Raw genomic sequence first — 19,299 nt, 5'->3', positions numbered from 1 at the left:
GTGCCATGTGGCTTGCGGGATCTTAGTTCCCCGACCAGGGATTGAACCTGCGCCCTCAGCAGTGAAAGCACAGAGTCCTAACCACTGAACCACCAGGGAATTCCCATGCCTCAGTTTTTATCTGATCATTTTGTCTCAGTATTTACATTTCACCATCCAAGCCAATTATACTACATTTGCTTTATCCAAATTGTTTATAGGAATTTAGGAAAAAACAGTCTCCTCATAATTTATTACTTTACATATAATTTAAATTTGTAATCATTGAAGTTTAACATGGCTTCTAAATTTTTTTTTGCAAAATAGATTAAAATACTAAATTAATTCTGAAATAATTATGTACTCTCTACCAATAATTATACCTTTTTTTGAGAAAAAGAAAAATAAGAAAGGGGTGAAATATCCAAGTTCTATTGTCTTAGGTATATATCTAATTTCTTAAAATAATGAACAGAGGGGATGAAGATAGAGACAAAAGTCTTCAATTGGGTTAAAGCACTACTTATTTTAAAATGCTCACTCCCTATCCCCATCTGTTGAATAGTTTCAAATGGCCTTGAAAATTTTTCATTTGCGTTTCCTGGAATTAAAATTACTTTATTTCCTTAGGTGACTTTGGCCATGAAATTCAGGTCTGACTTTAGAAAGACTTCATCAGTTTTTCCAGCATTAAAGTTATGGACTTTCAGGCATGAAAGAAACCTCCAAATTATGTGGGCCAATCATCCCCTCCAAGCCTGAATCTCTTGTAAAGCAACTATGCCAAGTGTTTCCGGTTATTGCTTGCACACATCCACTTCACCTTTGGGTGAGCCATACAAGCAACTGTCCAAACACTCTTCATTAACAGAGCTGAAACCTCTCACCCTATGTTTTCCATACATTAGTTCTCATTTCTATTTCCTGTAGCCACATGAAACGCCATCCCTTCAATACTGTGTTGGACTTAAAACAAACTGGCAGAAATCATGATCAACTTCATTTTCACTTTTATCAGAGTTTTCAGCAAAACTGCCACTAGGCCATGTCTGCTGAAGTGGAAGCTGTTACCCCTTCTTTATTATAAGTTCAGGAAGAGCAGAAAATCCCATGTTCCATTAGAATAATGATTTCTTTCTTTCTTTCTTTCTTTCTCTTTCTTTCTTTCTCTTTCTTTCTTTCTTTCTTTCTTTCTTTCTTTCTTTCTTTCTTTCTTTCTTTCCTTCCTTCCTTCCTTCCTTTCTTTCTTTCTTTTTCAGAGTAATGATTTTAGAAGCAAGTCAGGCAACTCTGAACATTATTCATCGTGATAGTTTTCTGAGGTGTCAACTTGGCTAGGCTACTCCCCTGTTATTATTAAGGCCCGTCTAGATGTTGCTGTGGAAGTATTTGGTAGATAGGATTAAAGGTCACTGATCAGTTGCCTTTAAGTAAGGGATATTATCCTAAATAATCTGGGTGGGTCTGAGTTGATCATTTGAAAGGCCTGAAGAATAAAGCAGAAGAAAATTCCACTTGCTTTTGCCTGAGAGTTCCAGTCCACCCTTCCTGATGGCCTGTCCTACAGTTTTTGGACCTGCCTACCCAGCACCCATAGTAGGTGAGCCAATTCCTTACAACAAAGCTCTTAATATATATCTCCTACTAGTTCTGCTCCCCTTGTTGAACCCTGACAGAAACACTGCTAGCTGGGACTCAAAAGGGAGAGAGAGAAGATGAAATGAAAGAAAGCTACTGGGCCCCAAATTTTACAGGCAAGAAGCAGGCTGATCAAACTAATAAGCCGCTAGAGTTACAGATGTAGAAAACATACTTATGGTTACCAGGGGGCAAGGTGGGGGAGGGATAAATTGGGAGAATGAGATTGACATATACACACTACAATACATAAAATAAATAACTAATAAGGACCTACTGTATAGCACAGGGAACTCTACTCAGTACTCTGTAATGGCCTATATGGGAAAAGAATCTAAAAAAGAGTGGATATATGTATACATATAACTGATTCACTTTGCTGTACACCTGGAACTAACACAACATTGTAAATCAACTATACTCCAATAAAAATTACAAAACAAAACAAAACAAAACTAATAAGTCACAAACACCTGCTACTGTTCATGAAAAAAGAACTATGACTCAGAGGGTGGAGGGGAGAACACAGAAGGTGGAGCAAAGAATCATAGCAGATTGTTCCCAGGACTGGAAACCAGGACTGGAAACCCAGGCGGACTTGGAAAGTTGCTTGGGGTGGATGACTCCTTTTTTCCTTCCATATTTCCCCCTTTTGGAAAGGGAATATCTATAGCCGTTATCTGATGACTGTCCTACCAGTGCGTTTTGGGAGAAGATGACTTGTTTCTTGAGTTTCACAGGTTCAGAGTGAAGAGGAACTGTGTCTCAGGACGGATTATACCCAGAGCCTCACCCATCCTTGATTTAGATGGAGATGCTGAGAGTTGGGTCTTTTGAACTCACAAGATGTAGGTGAGATTTTTGGTCTCTGAGTTCATTCTACAGTGGATTGAGGCTTTTGAGATGTTGGGATTGGTTAATGTATTTTGCATGAGGAACAGACATGAGTCTTTGAAGGGCAAAGGACAGATGCAATAAGCAGAATGTATGGTCCCCAAAGATGTCCAGGGTCCTAATCCCCAGGGCCTGCAAACATGCTAGTTTTTATTCAAAGAGGAATGGATAGCAGATGAATTTAGGCTTGCTATTCAGCTGACCTTATGATAGACAGAATACCCTAAATTACCCACATGGGCCCAGTATAACCATAAAGATCTTTAATGTGGAAGAGGAAGGCAGAAGAGTCAGTATCAGAGTGATGCAGCATAAGAAAGCCCTGACTGGTCATTGTTGGCTTTGAAGACAGGACAGTTCCACAAGCCGAGGAATGCCAAGAACCTCTAGAAGCTGGAAGAGGCAAGAAAACAGACCCTTTCCTAGAACCCCCAGAAAGAAATGCAGCCCTGCTACATCTTGGTTTTATCCCGGTGAAACCCATTGTGAACTTCTGACTTCCAGAACTGTAAGATAATAACTGTAAGATGTAAGCTACTAAGTCTACGATAATTTCCTACAGCAGCACCAGGAAACTAGTATAATCACTGTTGGTGGAGCTGGAGAGGAAAGAGGCCATGTCTAGTGACATATACACACCTCATCAAAGTTCTAAATCACTCCCATAGGTGACAAAGAGGGAACGACTTATCAACTTATTAATTATGACCAAGAGATAACTTACACGGGTATGAAGCTCTTCGTTGATGGATTCTTTTTTATTGGTCTTTCTAACATCCAGGTACCTGACCAGAGGGCCAATTGTGATTCCCTAGATCATAAACCACAAAATAAAGCATTTTGTTGTAGTGAAGACTGTCAGGATAGAGAGCAAAGCTATTGCAAATTTAGAACTTCCAATTTTAATGTCTTTGTTTTGTACTAGTTTCTCCTGGATAAATGCTCCAGTGTTTACTTTAGTTCTTACTTAATACCTTTACACTCTGCAATAAAAATAGGCCTGATGTCTATAATTTAAAGCAGGGATTTAGTTTCATTCCTTAAAATAACCTCCCATTAGTTTGCTGAGAGCTAATATCAGCTATAATAAAAACTATTTAGTACCAATTCTTATCTCATTTTCAGCAATAGACATCAGGTGAGCTATCATTCACCTGTACAAAGGGATATTTTGATTAATACGTTTTATCAATTAAAAGGTCACAAAATGTCGAGGTTACAGGATGACCAAAAACATGATCTAGAAATATTTGGGAATTTAGTTTGGGTATTGGGCACTTGTCTGAAAATCAGATAAAGTGTCCCTTTCCTGGTATTTTACTAATTTAATACACAATCCTGAGAAGAATCGACTTATTTCAAATATGAAAGAAATCTACCAACCTGAATAAATACAGTAAAATATATAACTACTAGAGTAGCAGTGACAAACATTTTCTTCCTAGGAAAAAGAGACAGAGGAAGCAAAAATGCAAGTGAAAAACTTCCAGCTCCTCGGACACCACTGTAGAAAATTATGCACTGGTCCTTGATGGAGAAGGGGAAAGTCCGAAACTGGTTACTGATATAGAAGAGAGCAAACACGCCTAGAAGGGGGGAAATATGTATTAGAGCAGAGGGTCACGAATGAGGAGACACAGCAGCGTTAGTGAACCCAAGTCATGTGCATGTGCCCACAAAACAAGGCAACCTAATTCCATCACACCCATGGCAGTCTGTCCCAAACAGAACAGCTTACAAAACGTTTTACTTCTTGGGTAGTTGTGAGACGGCAGTGCTTCAAGTCAGAAGTGTTCTCTGGTAGTTTCCCAGCATGACTGCCTCTGTGCGCGCGCACGCGTGTGTGTGTGTGTGTGTGTATTTAAAGTAATAAATCTTGATACTTTTGATATAAGAAATGGTATATACTTTCTAATCTATTTTATAAATTTGGCTCAGCCTTTCAAAACTAAGAAAAGCAAGGGTATCACTTGGAGGGTAGAAGCATTTTTATCAGCTCATACTCTCACTGGTTCAGCAGAGGAGGTGTGTGATTTTGAAGGTGAGATTAGCCCTCGCAGTGCCTGGGGTCTGTGCAGGTGAGCAGATCTTTTGTGGTTGGTTTGGATCTTCTTGAGGCTCAATGCAAAAAAGAAAGGAAGTTGGCAAGGGGTCCAAGGGGGGGCTTCTTACTGTCAGTAAGTGAAAGGTGGAGGGCAGGAGAGCTTGCTGAAAACACAGAGGTGTTTTCTACCACATTGGTTTTTCATCCCCATGTGGCTGAGCTGCCACCCATGCAGTGGTTCCTAGTGAGAAAGGTCCCTTCACTGATGCTCTGACTCATCAAAGCAAAGGTTTCCCTGGAGATCAATAAACCTCTCGGTATCCTCATGTGGTTTCTAATCGCACAGACATCACAGCAAGCATCACTGACATTAACTCTACTGCCCTGTAGATCCCCACAGTACTAGAACTGAAAGGGACCTAACAAATTTGTCCACACCCAGTGTTTTGTGGTTGGGGAAGAAGCTTTTGAGTAGTTAACTGTCTGTCCAAGGTCAAAGAGCTAGTTAGTAACAGTGATAGGACTTGATGTGACATTATAAATTTATACCAGAGTACCCTTAATTCTTTTCTCCCCTGGAGACCCAATAGGCACATATATTCAGAGCTACTTTTATGAATATTTTTAATATTTCTACATTCTTGTTATTCTTTCCTAGCATCCTCTGATAGTAGGGACACTGACAGTGCAGGAGACAGTAAAATTTAATTTTTCTCATTTTGTTTTGTTTGTCCCGGCTCCTCCACGGGCTAGTCCTATGACCTTGGGCAAAAGTCAATCTTTTCATGTACGCAGTCTTCTCACCTGCTTTCTGGAGGTACTGAGTACTTTTACACCAGAAGGTGGACGTAAGGTTTAATAATTTAATATCTATGAATAACATGTTATAAGCCTTCATGAGTGTGAACTATTCTTAGCTACGATGAGTCAGGCAGGAGTGGGAGAGCTGGACTCCGACACCTGGCTCTGTCCCTTGCTGTGACGTGGCCAAGTCATTCTCCTAGGAACTGTTACATCATTTCCCTCAGATGGAAAATGAAGGAGCTGGGTGGCTGGTCACCAAGGGTGAAGCATCGTGAGGTCTCCCCAACATTAATCTCCCAGCTGGTTTCTATGCTTGTTGGCTGGGCAGAAGCTCTGAGGTGGTGCCTCTTGACATTCACCCTACCCTCCTGTAGATCCCTACAGTATTAGAACTGAAAGGGACCTACGAAATTTGTCCAGACCCACCATTTTGTGGTTGGGGAAGAAGATTTTGCGTAGTTAACTATCTGCCCAAGGTCAAATAGCTAGTTAGTAATACTGATAGGACTTGTGAGATTAGAAATTTATATCACAGAATCCTTAATTCTTTTCTCCCCTGGAGACCCAATAGGCACATATATACAGAGTTATTTTTATGAATAATTTTTTTTTTTTTGCGGTATGCGGGCTTCTCACTGTTGTGGCCTCTCCCGTTGCGGAGCACAGGCTCCGGACGCGCAGGCTCAGTGGCCGTGGCTCACGGGCCCAGCCGCTCCGCGGCATGTGGGATCTTCCCGGACCGGGGCACGAACCCGTGTCCCCTGCATCGGCAGGCGGACTCTCAACCACTGTGCCACCAGGGAAGCCCTATGAATAATTTTTATATTTCTACGTTCTTGTTATTCTTGCCTAAATCCTAAAAAACATTCTAAATTTAGAATGGATATGTTCAAGATGAGTTCTGAGCCATTTCTCCTAATTTCTCTTTGAGCAATTGGCTTGAAAATACTGGTCAAAGTCATGTAAAAAAATGCTTCAAATATTGGTTAAAGTCATTTAAAAATATAGTCGCTTCTAATCAAAAGGTAAAGCATATCTTGCAGTTCAGTACTGGAGTGTTCTTTCTAGCTCCAGAAACATAAATATACAAGTTAAATGAAAAGCCATTAGTCAAGACACCTCGTGTTTTTAAATTAGGCATAGTTTATAGGGGTGATACCACTTACATTGTAGAGTTGCCTTTACTAAGCACTTTTCAAAAATAGAGATTCACTTCCTTTGTTTTCTATATATCACACTCAACCCTTGACTAAAACCACCTGTAATATTTAGGAGACTGTTTTCTAACAGTACTTGCCTTACAAAGACTACAGTTTGTGAGATCTCACTTTTCCTGTAACAAAAGTATAAAAGAAAGCCCGCAGTTTATAATCTATATCTGATTTAAGGTGCAAGAACTCATAAGCTGGCAAACAAGTGAAGAGCAAGGGATGAATGTACTGAGTTATATTTAAATGTGTAGATGTGAAAGTTTCCTCTCAATTAAAAAAAAGTGCTCCTGCTTCAGCCTTGCTTCAGTGCAGAACCTTATTGGCCAGTAATTATTCTGAACTGATTGAGGAAGCAAACGGAGAACATTCCTGGTCACTACAAGGTACCCAAACCCCCCTAACCAGTAAAACCAGTTGGCATCACCTCATTGCTTATGCTTTAGCCTTGCAGGAAGGAATAAGAAAAATAAAAAATGAAGCAGGTGGGACTCTCCGGGCCCTGCTGTGTCTTACTGATGGCTCTCCAGATCTGGCAGAAGGCCAGGGTGAAGCAGATGAAGGCCCAATTCCACTCGTGGTTCTTCCCAATGGTGGACACGCCCATGAAGATGAAGATCATGGTCTCACTGACGCTGCTCAGCATCTTCATGAAATACTTGATGGTCGTGTAGGATGTCTGGGACACATTTTCTTCGACATACTTTTTCATTGTCACTGCACAGGCTGTGATTCTGTAAAAGGAAAAGAGTCTCAGGGAGAAGCCACAAGACCTTGCCCCTCATTGGAAAGTCCTCCCTATTGGTGATGGCACAGAGACACAAATCCTGTTTTTATCCAGAGAGAACATCTTCTCCAGTCCTCTTTCTGGCTGCAGGTTTTTCCTGAGATTTTCCTTCTTCCTATTCTTCCTCCCTAAGGGGCCTGCACAAGTTGAGTGTGGTAGGGAAGGTGGGCATGACATGGTTTTCCCACAACAAAATGGCACACAATTCACGCACGAGCCAGAAGCAGGACTGTTTTTATTTTGCTCCCTCCACCCCCATCATGAGCTTTGTCAGCCCCACCTCATACTCTCTACCTCACCTGCCTTAAACCAAAATAACCCAGTGCAGTTACCTAGAAAGAATACTTCAGCGAGACCCCCTCATGTTGTAATGTTTCCGACAAAATTTTAATGAGAAATTTTTCCTTTAAAATGTTTTGTTCTAGAGCCACTTAGCAAGTCTGGATGGGAAAGAAAGGACTTTGCCTTGTCTTAGTAGTTTGCTCACTTTTAAGGTGGGAAAATGATGAGTGCCTAGACTTTACACTACTGTATTTAATTAAGATAAATATTTCTATACAATAACACTGTGCCCAAGTGGCTGGGTATGAGGATGATGTCATAAAGAAGGCAACACGATCAGATAGAATAAGCCAAGTTGAGAAGCCTCACTCCAAGATCTACACAAGGATAAACATTTCAAAAATATTTTCATTAGGAAAAAAAATCTGAATTTCTAGTCTTATCCCATCTACCTAGTTTCACTCCACACTGACCAGTCCTGGAGCTGTGATGTGATTTGAGGGAAATAGCAGAAGGCAGAACCCAGGAATGATAGTAGCTCATGGCATGCTTCCCTTTAACTTAAAATAATGCATTTTTCAAGGAAAAAAATAATGACTGAAGTGAGACTTTAACCTTGAACCTCCCCCAGCTCTTCTCTGCACCAACTTTTCTGAGAGTTATAAATTGACCTTATAATTGCTATGCAGGAAAATCACCAGAACAGGGCAAAAGCAAATGCTGGAGAGAACATTTGTTTGGCAAAGGACCTGAATTGGATTTTACAAAAGTTCAAAAAACCTGAATCCTGAAACGCTTTTGAAGATTTAGCATTAGGAGTCAGGCCTTTCTCAAAGCCTGGTCCACAAGGTGTGGTGCTAAACTCTCTTTTATTGGGTGAGAGTTGGTCCTTGGTTTGTACTCACGCCAGGATGCCAGAGAGATAGAGAGTCTCAGCCACTAAGTAGGACAAGTAGCTGAACATGAAGACGATGAGGGGTTCAATCGCTGAGATGTTCTGAGTGAAACGTGTGATAAACGCAGAAATGAATCCAAAAATGACGCCGAAAAATACTCCCCCGCACCCCACGATAATGAATCGGGCACATCCAGCCAAAATGTCCACAGGTTCTATGTCTTCAAATTTATGCATCTTTGTGAAGGCGATTAATATGTTATATAAGACCTAGACAAAAAGAAAATGAAAAGAAAAGTAAACATGAATTAGAAATGAGCAACAGCTTACACACAGATTCTTAACTTTGTGTCTAGTTAAATAATACACCACAAAAATTACATAACAAGGGCTTCCCTGGTGGCGCAGTGGTTGAGAGTCCGCCTGCCGATGCAGGCGACATGGGTTTGTGCCCCGGTCCGTGAGGATCCCACATGCCGCGGAGCGGCTGGGCCCGTGAGCCATGGCCGCTGAGCCTGCGCGTCCGGAGCCTGTGCTCCACAACGGGAGAGGCCACAACAGTGAGAGGCCCGCGTACAGTAAAAAAAAAAAAAAAAAAAATAGGATGGGTTGTAGCTGCTGGGCGCAGCGCTCTATGAATACCAGTTAGAAGAAGGTGGTTGATAGTGCTCAGTTCCTCAGTGTGTTGATGCCATTTTGCCTATTTGTTCTATCATTTTCTAAATGAAAAGTATTAAAACTCTTGCTGTGATTGTGGAATTGTCATTTCCTTCCTTTAAATTTGTCCATTTTTACTTCATGGCCCTACTACTGCGTGCATACACATGCATAACTGTTAGGTGTTCTTGATGAATTGACATTTTTTTGTCATTATGAAACATCCCTCTTTATCTTTGTAAAGTTTTCTACCTTTGCGTTTATTTTAATTGACATTAATATAACCACACCAGCATTCTAATGCCTGGTCTACCATATGTCTGGTATAGTTTTGCATCCATTTATTTTCAGCTTATCTGCATCTTTTTTTTTTTTTTTTTTTTTTTTTGGCGATACGCGGGCTTCTCACTTTTGTGGCCTCTCCCGTTGCGGAGCCCAGGCTCCGGATGCGCAGGCTCAGCGGCCATGGCTCACGGGCCCAGCCGCTCCGCGGCATGTGGGATCTTCCCGGACCGGGGCACGAACCCGTGTCCCCTGCATCGGCAGGCGGACTCTCAACCACTGCGCCACCAGGGAAGCCCTATCTGCATCTTTATAGTTGTGTTTTCTGCAAATAGGATGTACTTGGGTCTTGCTTTATAATCAATTCTGATAATCTCTGACATTTAATTGGAGTGTTTAGTCTACTAAGATTTAGTATAATTATTGTCATGCTTGGATTTAGATCTACCATTTTATTACCTGTTTTCTCTTTTCCTCCTCTGATTTTGTTCTTTTCCTGAATTCATTTTGATTATTTGAATACTTTTTAGAATTCTTTTATAATTTTATTATCGGCCATACCTCTTTGCATTATGTTCACTGGCACTCTACAATATAACATTCTTAACTTTTTACAGTACACTCTGGGTTAACATTATACCACTTCACATAAATAAAGAAAACTTATAACCATGTAGGTTCATTAAACGTACTGACTTTTAACTATCCTTAAGAACTGGAGTGAAAAAGCTCTTCACAATATTAAATCTCCTGGATTTCTTTGACACTGAAAGCTGATAGCTTAATGATAACTGATTGCATACTTTTGGCTACCAATCCCCCTAGACTTGATAACCGAAGTCCCCACCATGCTCATGGCTCCTTGTAAGGGTAGCATCTATGACAAAGCATCTGAGGAGGAGGAGCCTTGTGTGGCTACAGTACTTTCAACCAGAGACCTCTCATTCAAGAACAGGAGTTGACAGACCCTTGAGAAATGTGTTCATAGACTAGGGACCATGAAGTAGCTTGAGGTGAAACCCTCTGTTCAGTTATGAGCTGTAGCAACCATGTCTTCGGAGAAGTATAGAGATAATGGACCAGGTGTGGCTGAATAGAGAAGTCTAATGAGGCAGATTAAGAGATTATGAGAGGCCATAAGGAGGGATGGGTTATGAGCACCAAAAAACTGAATAATAAAAACTAAGGAGTAGGGGACAGATGATGGAGGAGATTATGTGGAAGCTACTTGGAGAGGGAAGAGAAATGCAAAGATCTACAAAAATGCAGCAGAGTCTGAGCAAGTGGCCAAGTTGCATCTATGGAGGGGCTCTGGAGTAAGAATATGACAGTTATTAGCACTGTTCACCCAGTATTTCTTTTCCTTCAAGGCATCTGATAGGACTGCATGTCCAGCCTCTACCATGTGACTCTGCCTGGCCAAATGTTGTGTTTAAATGAGTTTTGAGCAGAAGCGATATGTCCTTTACGGGATTGGGCATTTGTTTGCCGAGGTGGGGCTTTCCATGAATCTCCTCTCCTTCCCTCTGGCACAGAGACCGGCAGTGCTCAATACAATGGCTGCTCTATAAGCCCAGATCCTGAAGAATAGAATGGAATGGAATGGAATGGAATAGAATGGAATAGAATAGAATAGATAGAGGGCTCTGTTGGCCAATAGAAGACAAGAAGTGTAAGTAAGAAATATACCTTTGTTGCTGTAGGCCACTGAGGTTTGGAGGGATGTTTATTACCAGAACATAACCTGGTCCATCCTGACTGTAAGATAAGACCTGAAATCACTAAAACCAGCTAGGTTCTAGTTACAGCCTTTGTGAGACCCCTCATAAAGCACTTCCTATTCCTGGGTTACTGCGGTGTCTTCTATGGGCTGAATTATGTCCCTCAAAATTCATATGTTGAAGTCTTGGGCTTCCCTGGTGGCTCAGTGGTTAAGAATCTGCCTGTCAATGCAGGGGACACGGGTTCAAGCCCTGATCATGCAGCGGAGCAACTAAGCCCATGCGCCACAACTACTGAGCCTGCTCACCACAACTACTGAAGCCCGTGCCCCTAGAGCCCGTGCTTCACAACAAGAGAAGCCACTGCAGTGAGCAGCCAGTGCACTGCAACGAAGAGTAGCCCCTGATCGCCGCAACTAGAGAAAGCCCACGTGCAGCAATGAAGACCCAACGTCGTCAAAAATAAATAAATAAAATAAATAAATTTTAAAAAATTATAAGAGAAAATTCATAAAGTCTTAATTGCAGAATGTTACTGGATTTGGAAATAGTGCCTGTAAAGAGGTGATTAAGTTAAAATGAGGTCTTAAGGGTGGGGCCATTAATCCAATAGGACTGGTGTCTTTATAAGGAAAAGGAAGAGACACCAGGAGTGCACACAGAGCAAAGGCCATTGTGAGGACACAGCAAGTGATTGGCCACAAGCCAGGAAGAAAGGCTCCAGCCTCCAGAGCTGTGAGAAAATACATTTCTGTTGTTGAAGACACCCAGATTGTGGCATCTTGTTATGGCAGCCTTAGTGGACGAATAGAAGATCTATGTCTTCCTGATTGTCTTGTGTATCTTTTTAATTAATCCTTATTGCTTGAGCTTGCCATAAACCCAGTTCCTTAAAAAAAAAGCCTAACTAAGTACTGACTCTACACATGTAAAAAAGCATTGGTGTATGTGTATAGCTGATTCGCTTTGTTCTGCCACAGAAATTAACACAGTATTGTGAAGCAATTACACTCCAATAAAGATCTATTAAAAAAAAAACATTGTAAGTTCAGAGTCACAGCACAGTACAGCAAAAATGATCTTCACTGTACATCAGATGCTAGAAAGGTACAGAGAATAACACACACACACACACACACACAAACTGTATTCATCAACCTGACACAGGAAATTAAATAATGAATCCCGTTAATTTTCCATTTTGTATGAAAGGGCACTGGCACGTTAAGTTGTCATAGAGCAGTTCCTTGGCAACCACTTTCTTTGACTATTAAAAGAAATTAACTAAGAAATAAGAAACCCAGCAGTTACCTAGCAGTCTCCAGAATGACAGAGACAGAAAAAGACAAATAGCATATGATATTGCTTATATTTGGAACAGAAACAGACCCACAGACATAGAAAACAAAGTTATGGTTACCAAAGGGGAAAGGGGGGTGGAGAGAAAAATTAGAAGTTTGGGATTAACATATACACACTACTATGTATAAAATAGATAACCGACAGGGACTTACTTTATAGCAGGAAGCTATACTCAACATTTTGTATATGGGAAAAGAATCTGGAAAAACATATATATAACTGAATCACTGCTGTACACCTGAAACTACACAACATCGTTAATCAACTATACTTCAATTAAAAAAAAAAAAAGCTGGGCTTCCCTGGTGGTGCAGTGGTTGAGAGTCCACCTGCCGATGCAGGGGACACAGGTTCGTGCCCTGGTCCGGGAAGATCCCGCATGCCGCGGAGCGGCTGGGCCCGTGAGCTGTGGCCGCTGGGCCTGCGCGTCCGGAGCCTGTGCTCCGCAACGGGAGAGGCCACAGCAGTGAGAGGCCCGCGTACCGCAAAAAAAAAAAAAGCTAAAAAAAAAGAGACAGAAGGGAAGAAGCTTTTATACTTCACTCCTTAAAGGAAGGGAAAAAAGATCTGAAACTCAGGACAGGAGATTAAATATGGGATCTCCCGAGTCTCTTAGGACTGACATCCTTGATCATTAGCTGCTTATAATTTCAGAAAGGCCAGGAAGATGACCTAAGCGGAGGTCAGAAAATTTAACAAAGAGAAGTAAGCAGTAGCATTTTATTGATTTAGGGCGCAGCAAAGATGTTTCTTTAAGGAAATTCTTTTCAATTTAAAGTCTGAACATTCTTCTCAGCCTGAAGAACAGCAGGGTAGAGGATGGGCCAACGTATGTATCTCCCTCCAATCTTTCCCCCAGGCTCCTTCTATCTCTAAAACTCCGTAAAATTTCTTTTCAGTGGCCTGTAGGTAAATGAAACTGAGCAGTTCAGAGCTAATAGCAATCACACACCCACACCCACCCCTGTTCCTCAGCCATGATCTCTTCAAGGAACCACCCAGCCTGGCCCCTCTGAGTCTGTGCAATCTTCCCCTCCCATCCCCTCCATGCCAACTTGAAGCAAACGCCCAGAGGACTGACTTTCACCCTCTGGTGCTAGTACACCTGCAGGACAGGAAAAGTCATTTTAAGGCTGTTTAACCTCCAAACTTTTTAAACTATAAAAGCAAACACCGGTTGTGAGCAGTAGATGTCAATTCACTGAAGACTAGCTCAGTGATTTGCTTCTTCTGAGAGGGTCAGTCTGGCACAGTGGAAATGTTACCGAGTCCAAGTTTGCTCTGCTGGGTGCACGACAGGCTAATAAACTGGAGACGAGGTGCTGGGCAGACCGAGAAGATGGCAGACTAGTGTCTCAAAATAACCATCTTTTCGGGGTTTGGATGCCAGTTTCTTTTATAGCACAGAGAGGGGGAGGAGATGAGGAGGTAAAGTAAAAAGGCCCTAAGATTTGCAAATATCCCCTGGAATGGCCAGCCTCGGGGAGGGGATGTGTTCATTTCTTCTTTCTTGCAGCCATTCTCAGGTGGACAGGGTCTGGATGCTTCCCTGAACAAAGGCACTTTGGTTTAACCTTCAGGCAGAGGGGCAGGGTTCCCCGAGGCAGGCCATTGTGTACAGACCGTCTCCTTTTAGGCAACAAAAGCAGCAGAAAGCAAAGATTAAAGTAAAAGAAACAGAGCCAACATGGAGTCAGATTTGGCTCTTCTCTGGTACAGAAAGAGCAGTTTCTGAGAAAAAGTACTGCTCAGTAATTTTTTTCCATGAATGAATGAATGACGAATAAATAAATGAAAGATTCAAACTCAGGGGAACTCTTTCTCAATCAAACAGGACTAAACTTTGAAATAAAGTAGCTGGATTTCGTGAGCTCTCCGTTTTCTCCCGCGCTGCTAGTATAATGCTCACTTACGTGATCCCAGGTGAGCAGGAGGGAACTGGGGCAAACCACAGCCTGGGGACACAACCAATGGGTCTGTCTCTGACCCATCACCTGGATGTGATGAGACAGGGCCGGGCCCGCAGGACAGGTTCTGCCAGAGACCGTTGGTTTTACATAATCATTGAGGAAGCCACGGGGGAACAGACTAGCTGCTCACCACCTCTTCCAAACGGCCAGCTCGTGGCACTGCTCACATGACCCTGAGCAGATTTTTGTTGCCACACCAAAGCCCGACACACCTGACACACCCTTGAGAATGCAGGCAGGCGTGCTCTTTGGGGCGGAAGAGTCTCTTGAAAACCACTGAACTAGGAAACTCTCTTGGCTGTCTGGAGTCCCCGGCTTAGAGTTTGCTTTTCTCCCGAGAAGTGTTTCTTTTCCAAATCCCTGTCCATAGCTGCTCAACCCTACCTCCTGACAAAGGAAGGACAACGTGGTAACCAGCGGGGATCCGTTCTTCTTGCTGCCCTTGTGAACTGGAGTTAGTTCTAACCACCCTCCAGGGGCTCACAGTGCAGGCTGCTGGAAAACCTACTTGTACCCCTCAGACTTCAATTAGTCTGTTTCTTCAACCAGAAGACAATGAACCAAACCAGTGTTTCTGAAACAGATTTGAGGACTTCCAATGACCTACGGTTGAAGTGTCCCTCTGCAACCCTGCACTGCCTGAGCGCGTCTCTGAATTATTTATACGGGCCCAAGGAGCAGATATTTCAGGCTTCTGGTTAACAGGAGCGCACAGCTGAAACCCCAGGCACGGGGAGGTAAAGGTGTGTCCCAGCTGGGAAAGCTTAGGAGTCAAATTTGGCTTCTCTGTTGGTGAACACCTGACCCCCCGCACATCCTTGTTTGCTGGGGCCAACCCTGGGCTGCCCTCTGCCCGTCATTTCTTCCAGCCCCTCCCACTGCCCAACCTGGTCCAAGCACCAACCCGAGCTATTGTGTGTGTTGCATCACACACACACACACACCCCACCACCGCGGGCTCCACAGCCAGTACCGTAACTGATGACCCATGGCACCTGTGATCTGGGGAGAAACTCACCAGGCAGACCTCCAGCGGCTTTGATGAGAGTCGGGCCAGAAGGAAGATGCCTGGGCCCTGGGCCAGGTGGGCGCTTCCCTGTTGCTGATAGGAGGGTGGTGCGCCTAGTGTCCATCTGGGGTTGAGGCCTGATCCCCATTTCCAGGCCGACAGACACCAACCAGATGGTCCATCTTGCGTGGAACCTCCCCTCGAACCCGGGAAGGGCAACGGGACTCTGATTCCTCACTTACTAGGTGTCGGCGTCTGTGTGTCTGATTTCAGAGTCTCCACAAAAACATCCTCTGGGGGCTTCCCTGGTGGCGCAGTGCTTGGAAGTCCGCCTGCCGATGCAGGGGACACGGGTTCGTGCCCCGGTCCGGGAGATCCCACATGCCGCGGAGCGGCTGGGCCCGTGAGCCATGGCCGCTGAGCCTGCGCGTCCGGAGCCTGTGCTCCGCGGCGGGAGAGGCCACGGCGGTGGGAGGCCCGCGTACCGCAAAAAAAAACCCAAAACACCCTCTGGGGTCAGACTAAACATTCCCATTTTACACATGAGGAAGCGGAGGCACAAAAGGATGGAATCACTTGCTCAAGATCACACTTGTTGAGTTCACGCCTCCCTTGTATATACCCACATTCTTGGCCAGAGGAAACTGTCTACTTGTAAAGGTATCTGCAGCCTCTCTCCTTTCCTAGGAACCTGCAAAAATGAAGGTAAATAAGGAGATAAAAAGAGGACAAGAAAAACCTTGCCCGACACTCCCCCAGAGAGAGAGTCTGTTCAGGCCTGTGTGCAGCGCTTCTTGCAGAAAAGCTGAGACCGCCAAGTCCAGACAGATGGGGCATGGCTTAGGCTGTAAGGAAGGCTCTGTGGCTCTCAGGCACTCATGGAGGTGGACTTCTATAAATAACACACTGACCCTGACACAGGCTCCAACGTGTGTGCTTCTTTCTCACACCATCAAGCAGTTAACTCAATTGGACACCATCTACTTAGAGACAGGGTCGGATCCCACAGGTTGAGGGTTCAGCCCCCCAGGACAGCCTACCCTCCACCCTGCTTCAGATGCCCATCGCAGGTCCAGGCTGTCACCTGGGCTTCTATCCCACCAGCCATAGTTGAGAGGTTCCAACAACCCCACCTTGGGTTTGATTAATTTGCTAGAATGGCTCACAGAACTCAGAGAAACATTTTACTCACTAGATGACCGGTTTACTACAAAAGGATCAAATGATATGGCTTATATGTGGAATCTAGAAAAAAGGGTACCAATGAACTTATCTACAAAACAGAAGTACAGTTACAGAGATGTAGAAAACAAATTTATGGTTACCAGGAGTTAAGGAGCGGAAGGATATATTGGGAGATTGGGACTGACATACACACTCCTGTATATAAGATAGACAACGAATAAGGACCTCCTGTATAGCACAGAGAACTCTACTCAATACTGTGTAATGACCTATCTGTACGTGTATAACTGATTCACTCTGCTGTACACCTGAAACTAACACAACATTGTGAATCAACTGTACTCCAATAAAACTTTTTTTTTAATTAAGAAAAAAAAAAGGAACTGCCAGGTGGGAGAGATGCTTAGGACAAGTTATGGGTCAAGGACAAGTTCTGGGGCAGGGGTGAAGAGCTTCCATGCCATCTCCAGGAGCTCCACCCTCCCCGAATCTCCACCAACCTGGAAATTCTCCAAACCCAATCCTCTAGAGTTTTTATGGAGGCCTCATTACTTGCACTTGGTTGATTAAATCACTGGCCATGGGTCACTGAATTCAATCTCCAGCTCCTTTCCTGGAGGTGGGGATTTCGGGTGGTTTAGGGAGGGAGACTGAAAGCTCCAACCCCCTAATCACAAAATCCATTCCACTGGCAACCAGCCCCCTTCCTTAGGTTACTTAGGGGCTTTCCAAAATTCGCCTCATTAGCATAACAAAAGGCAGCTCTCTTCACTTAAGAAATTTCAAGGTTTTAATGAGCTCTGTGCCCTGAATGGGGACAAAGACCAAATATATAAATCATAATATTAGAAACACTTTGTACTGAACCCTGTGCCAGGCACTGTTTTAAATGCTTACCTGTATCAACTCACTTTAACCCTCCAACAACCTGATCTCCAGTTTACAGAAAGGAAACTGAGGGCCCAGAGAGGTTGTCACTCATCTGAAGTCACACAGTTTACTAGTACAGGAGCCAGGACTAGAACCAAGGCATTTCGCCTCACTGTCCATGTTCTTGGGCACAATTTACTGCCTCTTGAATGGGATGTTCCTGGAGCTAGGACTTCTTTGAGGTAGGAAAATATAAACCAGGGAGAATCCTGGAGGAAAATTCACCCTCAAATGAATGTTTTTAAAAATCTTTCCCGGATTAGACGCAGCTTCCTCTGGCAAGCTGTTCCCTGCCATCTAGCTTGGTTTGAACTCGCCATGGCATCCTCACACCGGCGGGTCCACGACTGTCCCCCACCACTGAGTGATGGGCAGAGGCTCTCAGCTCATCTTCGCACGCACAGTGCCCAGGACAGCACCCAGGACAGCGTCCACGGACAGGGCAAGGAAGGACACTTCTCTCCCTGCGTGTGCCTACCCGTGGTTGCATCCCACCTCTAGGCTTTAGTCTCAGGGAGCAATTCCAAAGTTCCATGCTGGGAGCTGGTCAGAGGGAGAGCCCCCTGGTTTGCTCGTAGCTTCCCTGACAAATCCCAATTCAAACGGAGCATCACTCTTGGGAATTAGAGGAGGAGGGCTGTGGTCACGGCACAGCCTGGGCACAGCCTTTCCTAGTCCGCATCACTCCTACCATCATTCAATTATCCTCTCTGTAGGCAGCATCAGCATCTGTGATGCTCAGAGCTACCTGCTGGGTCCTACGATGATGGCGGGAGGCCTTAGGAGAAAAATCATGAGGGTCGACAAGGAACTAGTCCGCAAAGCTGGGCTGATAAAGGGATGCAAAGAGGAGATGAGAAGAGGTCAAAGGAATTCTAGAATAAGCGATCAGGAAATTCAGGCTCTAATGCCAGCAATAAGAATGCATAATAAATAGAGGGGCAAATTGGATGAAAGGTAGAAGGTCAATGCTAAGAAACTGTTGTTACTGATTGTGGGCTGGGAAAAGCAGTGGAGGACAACTTTTCACTCTATCTTTTGGATATTGGGCCGCATAGAATAAATTATATTCAATAAATGACTTCTCTGACAGTCTGTGGGTTTATAATAAAAATAACAATGAAGAAACTTAAGCACCTGGAGATCTGGTAATTCACCTGAGAGGCTCAAAGGACCAAGAATGGCCAGTACAGACAAGTGGGCACAGACACGCCAACTGAAAATTGTTGCTCACCAGTGGGTTCTACAAGGAGGAAACCAACGGCCTCTGAAGTCGCTGACCTCAAACGCCCCCTGAAAGGAGTTCAGGGCAGAGATCAGGAATGAGGCTCTCTGTGCCCCAGGTAGATAGTTTCAGGAGAAGATTTTATGAGCCCAATTTCTTGCATCTTCTCATATCTAGAAAAGCACTAAAATCATTAACGGTGACATCTGCTCTTCGTGACTAGCGAAGTGACACACTTCTGCCAAAGTGTGTGCTTTGACTCCACGAACCCCCTTCACCAATAGCACATATTTAAGACCTCCCCTCTGACCTCTTTGGAGCAGTTTGTCCAAGCTCTCTGATAGGCTATCTCCCAGGCTATGGTCTACATTTTGCCCCAAACCACTTAGCTCAAGACTTTCACGATGTGCAATTTTTTTCAGTTGAC

The 19,299-nt window shown here is 43.8% G+C and overlaps 1 protein-coding gene across 1 annotated transcript in view; it reads right to left on the bottom strand.

Moving 5' to 3' along the window:
• SLC9A4 (solute carrier family 9 member A4) overlaps positions 1-19,299 on the bottom strand; it is a gene marked incomplete at both ends in the record, with an annotated part of 50,916 nt that overhangs the window by 19,036 nt on the left and 12,581 nt on the right. Inside the window, 4 exons of the mRNA XM_081254466.1 lie at positions 3,236-3,322; positions 3,895-4,097; positions 7,084-7,301; positions 8,542-8,801. Of these exons, the coding sequence (XP_081110592.1) occupies positions 3,236-3,322; positions 3,895-4,097; positions 7,084-7,301; positions 8,542-8,801 (768 nt within the window). The remainder of the gene's footprint in view (positions 1-3,235; positions 3,323-3,894; positions 4,098-7,083; positions 7,302-8,541; positions 8,802-19,299) is intronic.

This window comes from Mesoplodon bidens (genome assembly GCF_964165515.1).
Source record: "Mesoplodon bidens genome assembly, chromosome: 14".
NCBI classification, from domain to species: domain Eukaryota; kingdom Metazoa; phylum Chordata; class Mammalia; order Artiodactyla; family Ziphiidae; genus Mesoplodon; species Mesoplodon bidens.
The sequence above is the reverse complement of the archived record's forward strand: the minus strand, read 5'-3'. Positions and strand labels throughout refer to the sequence as shown.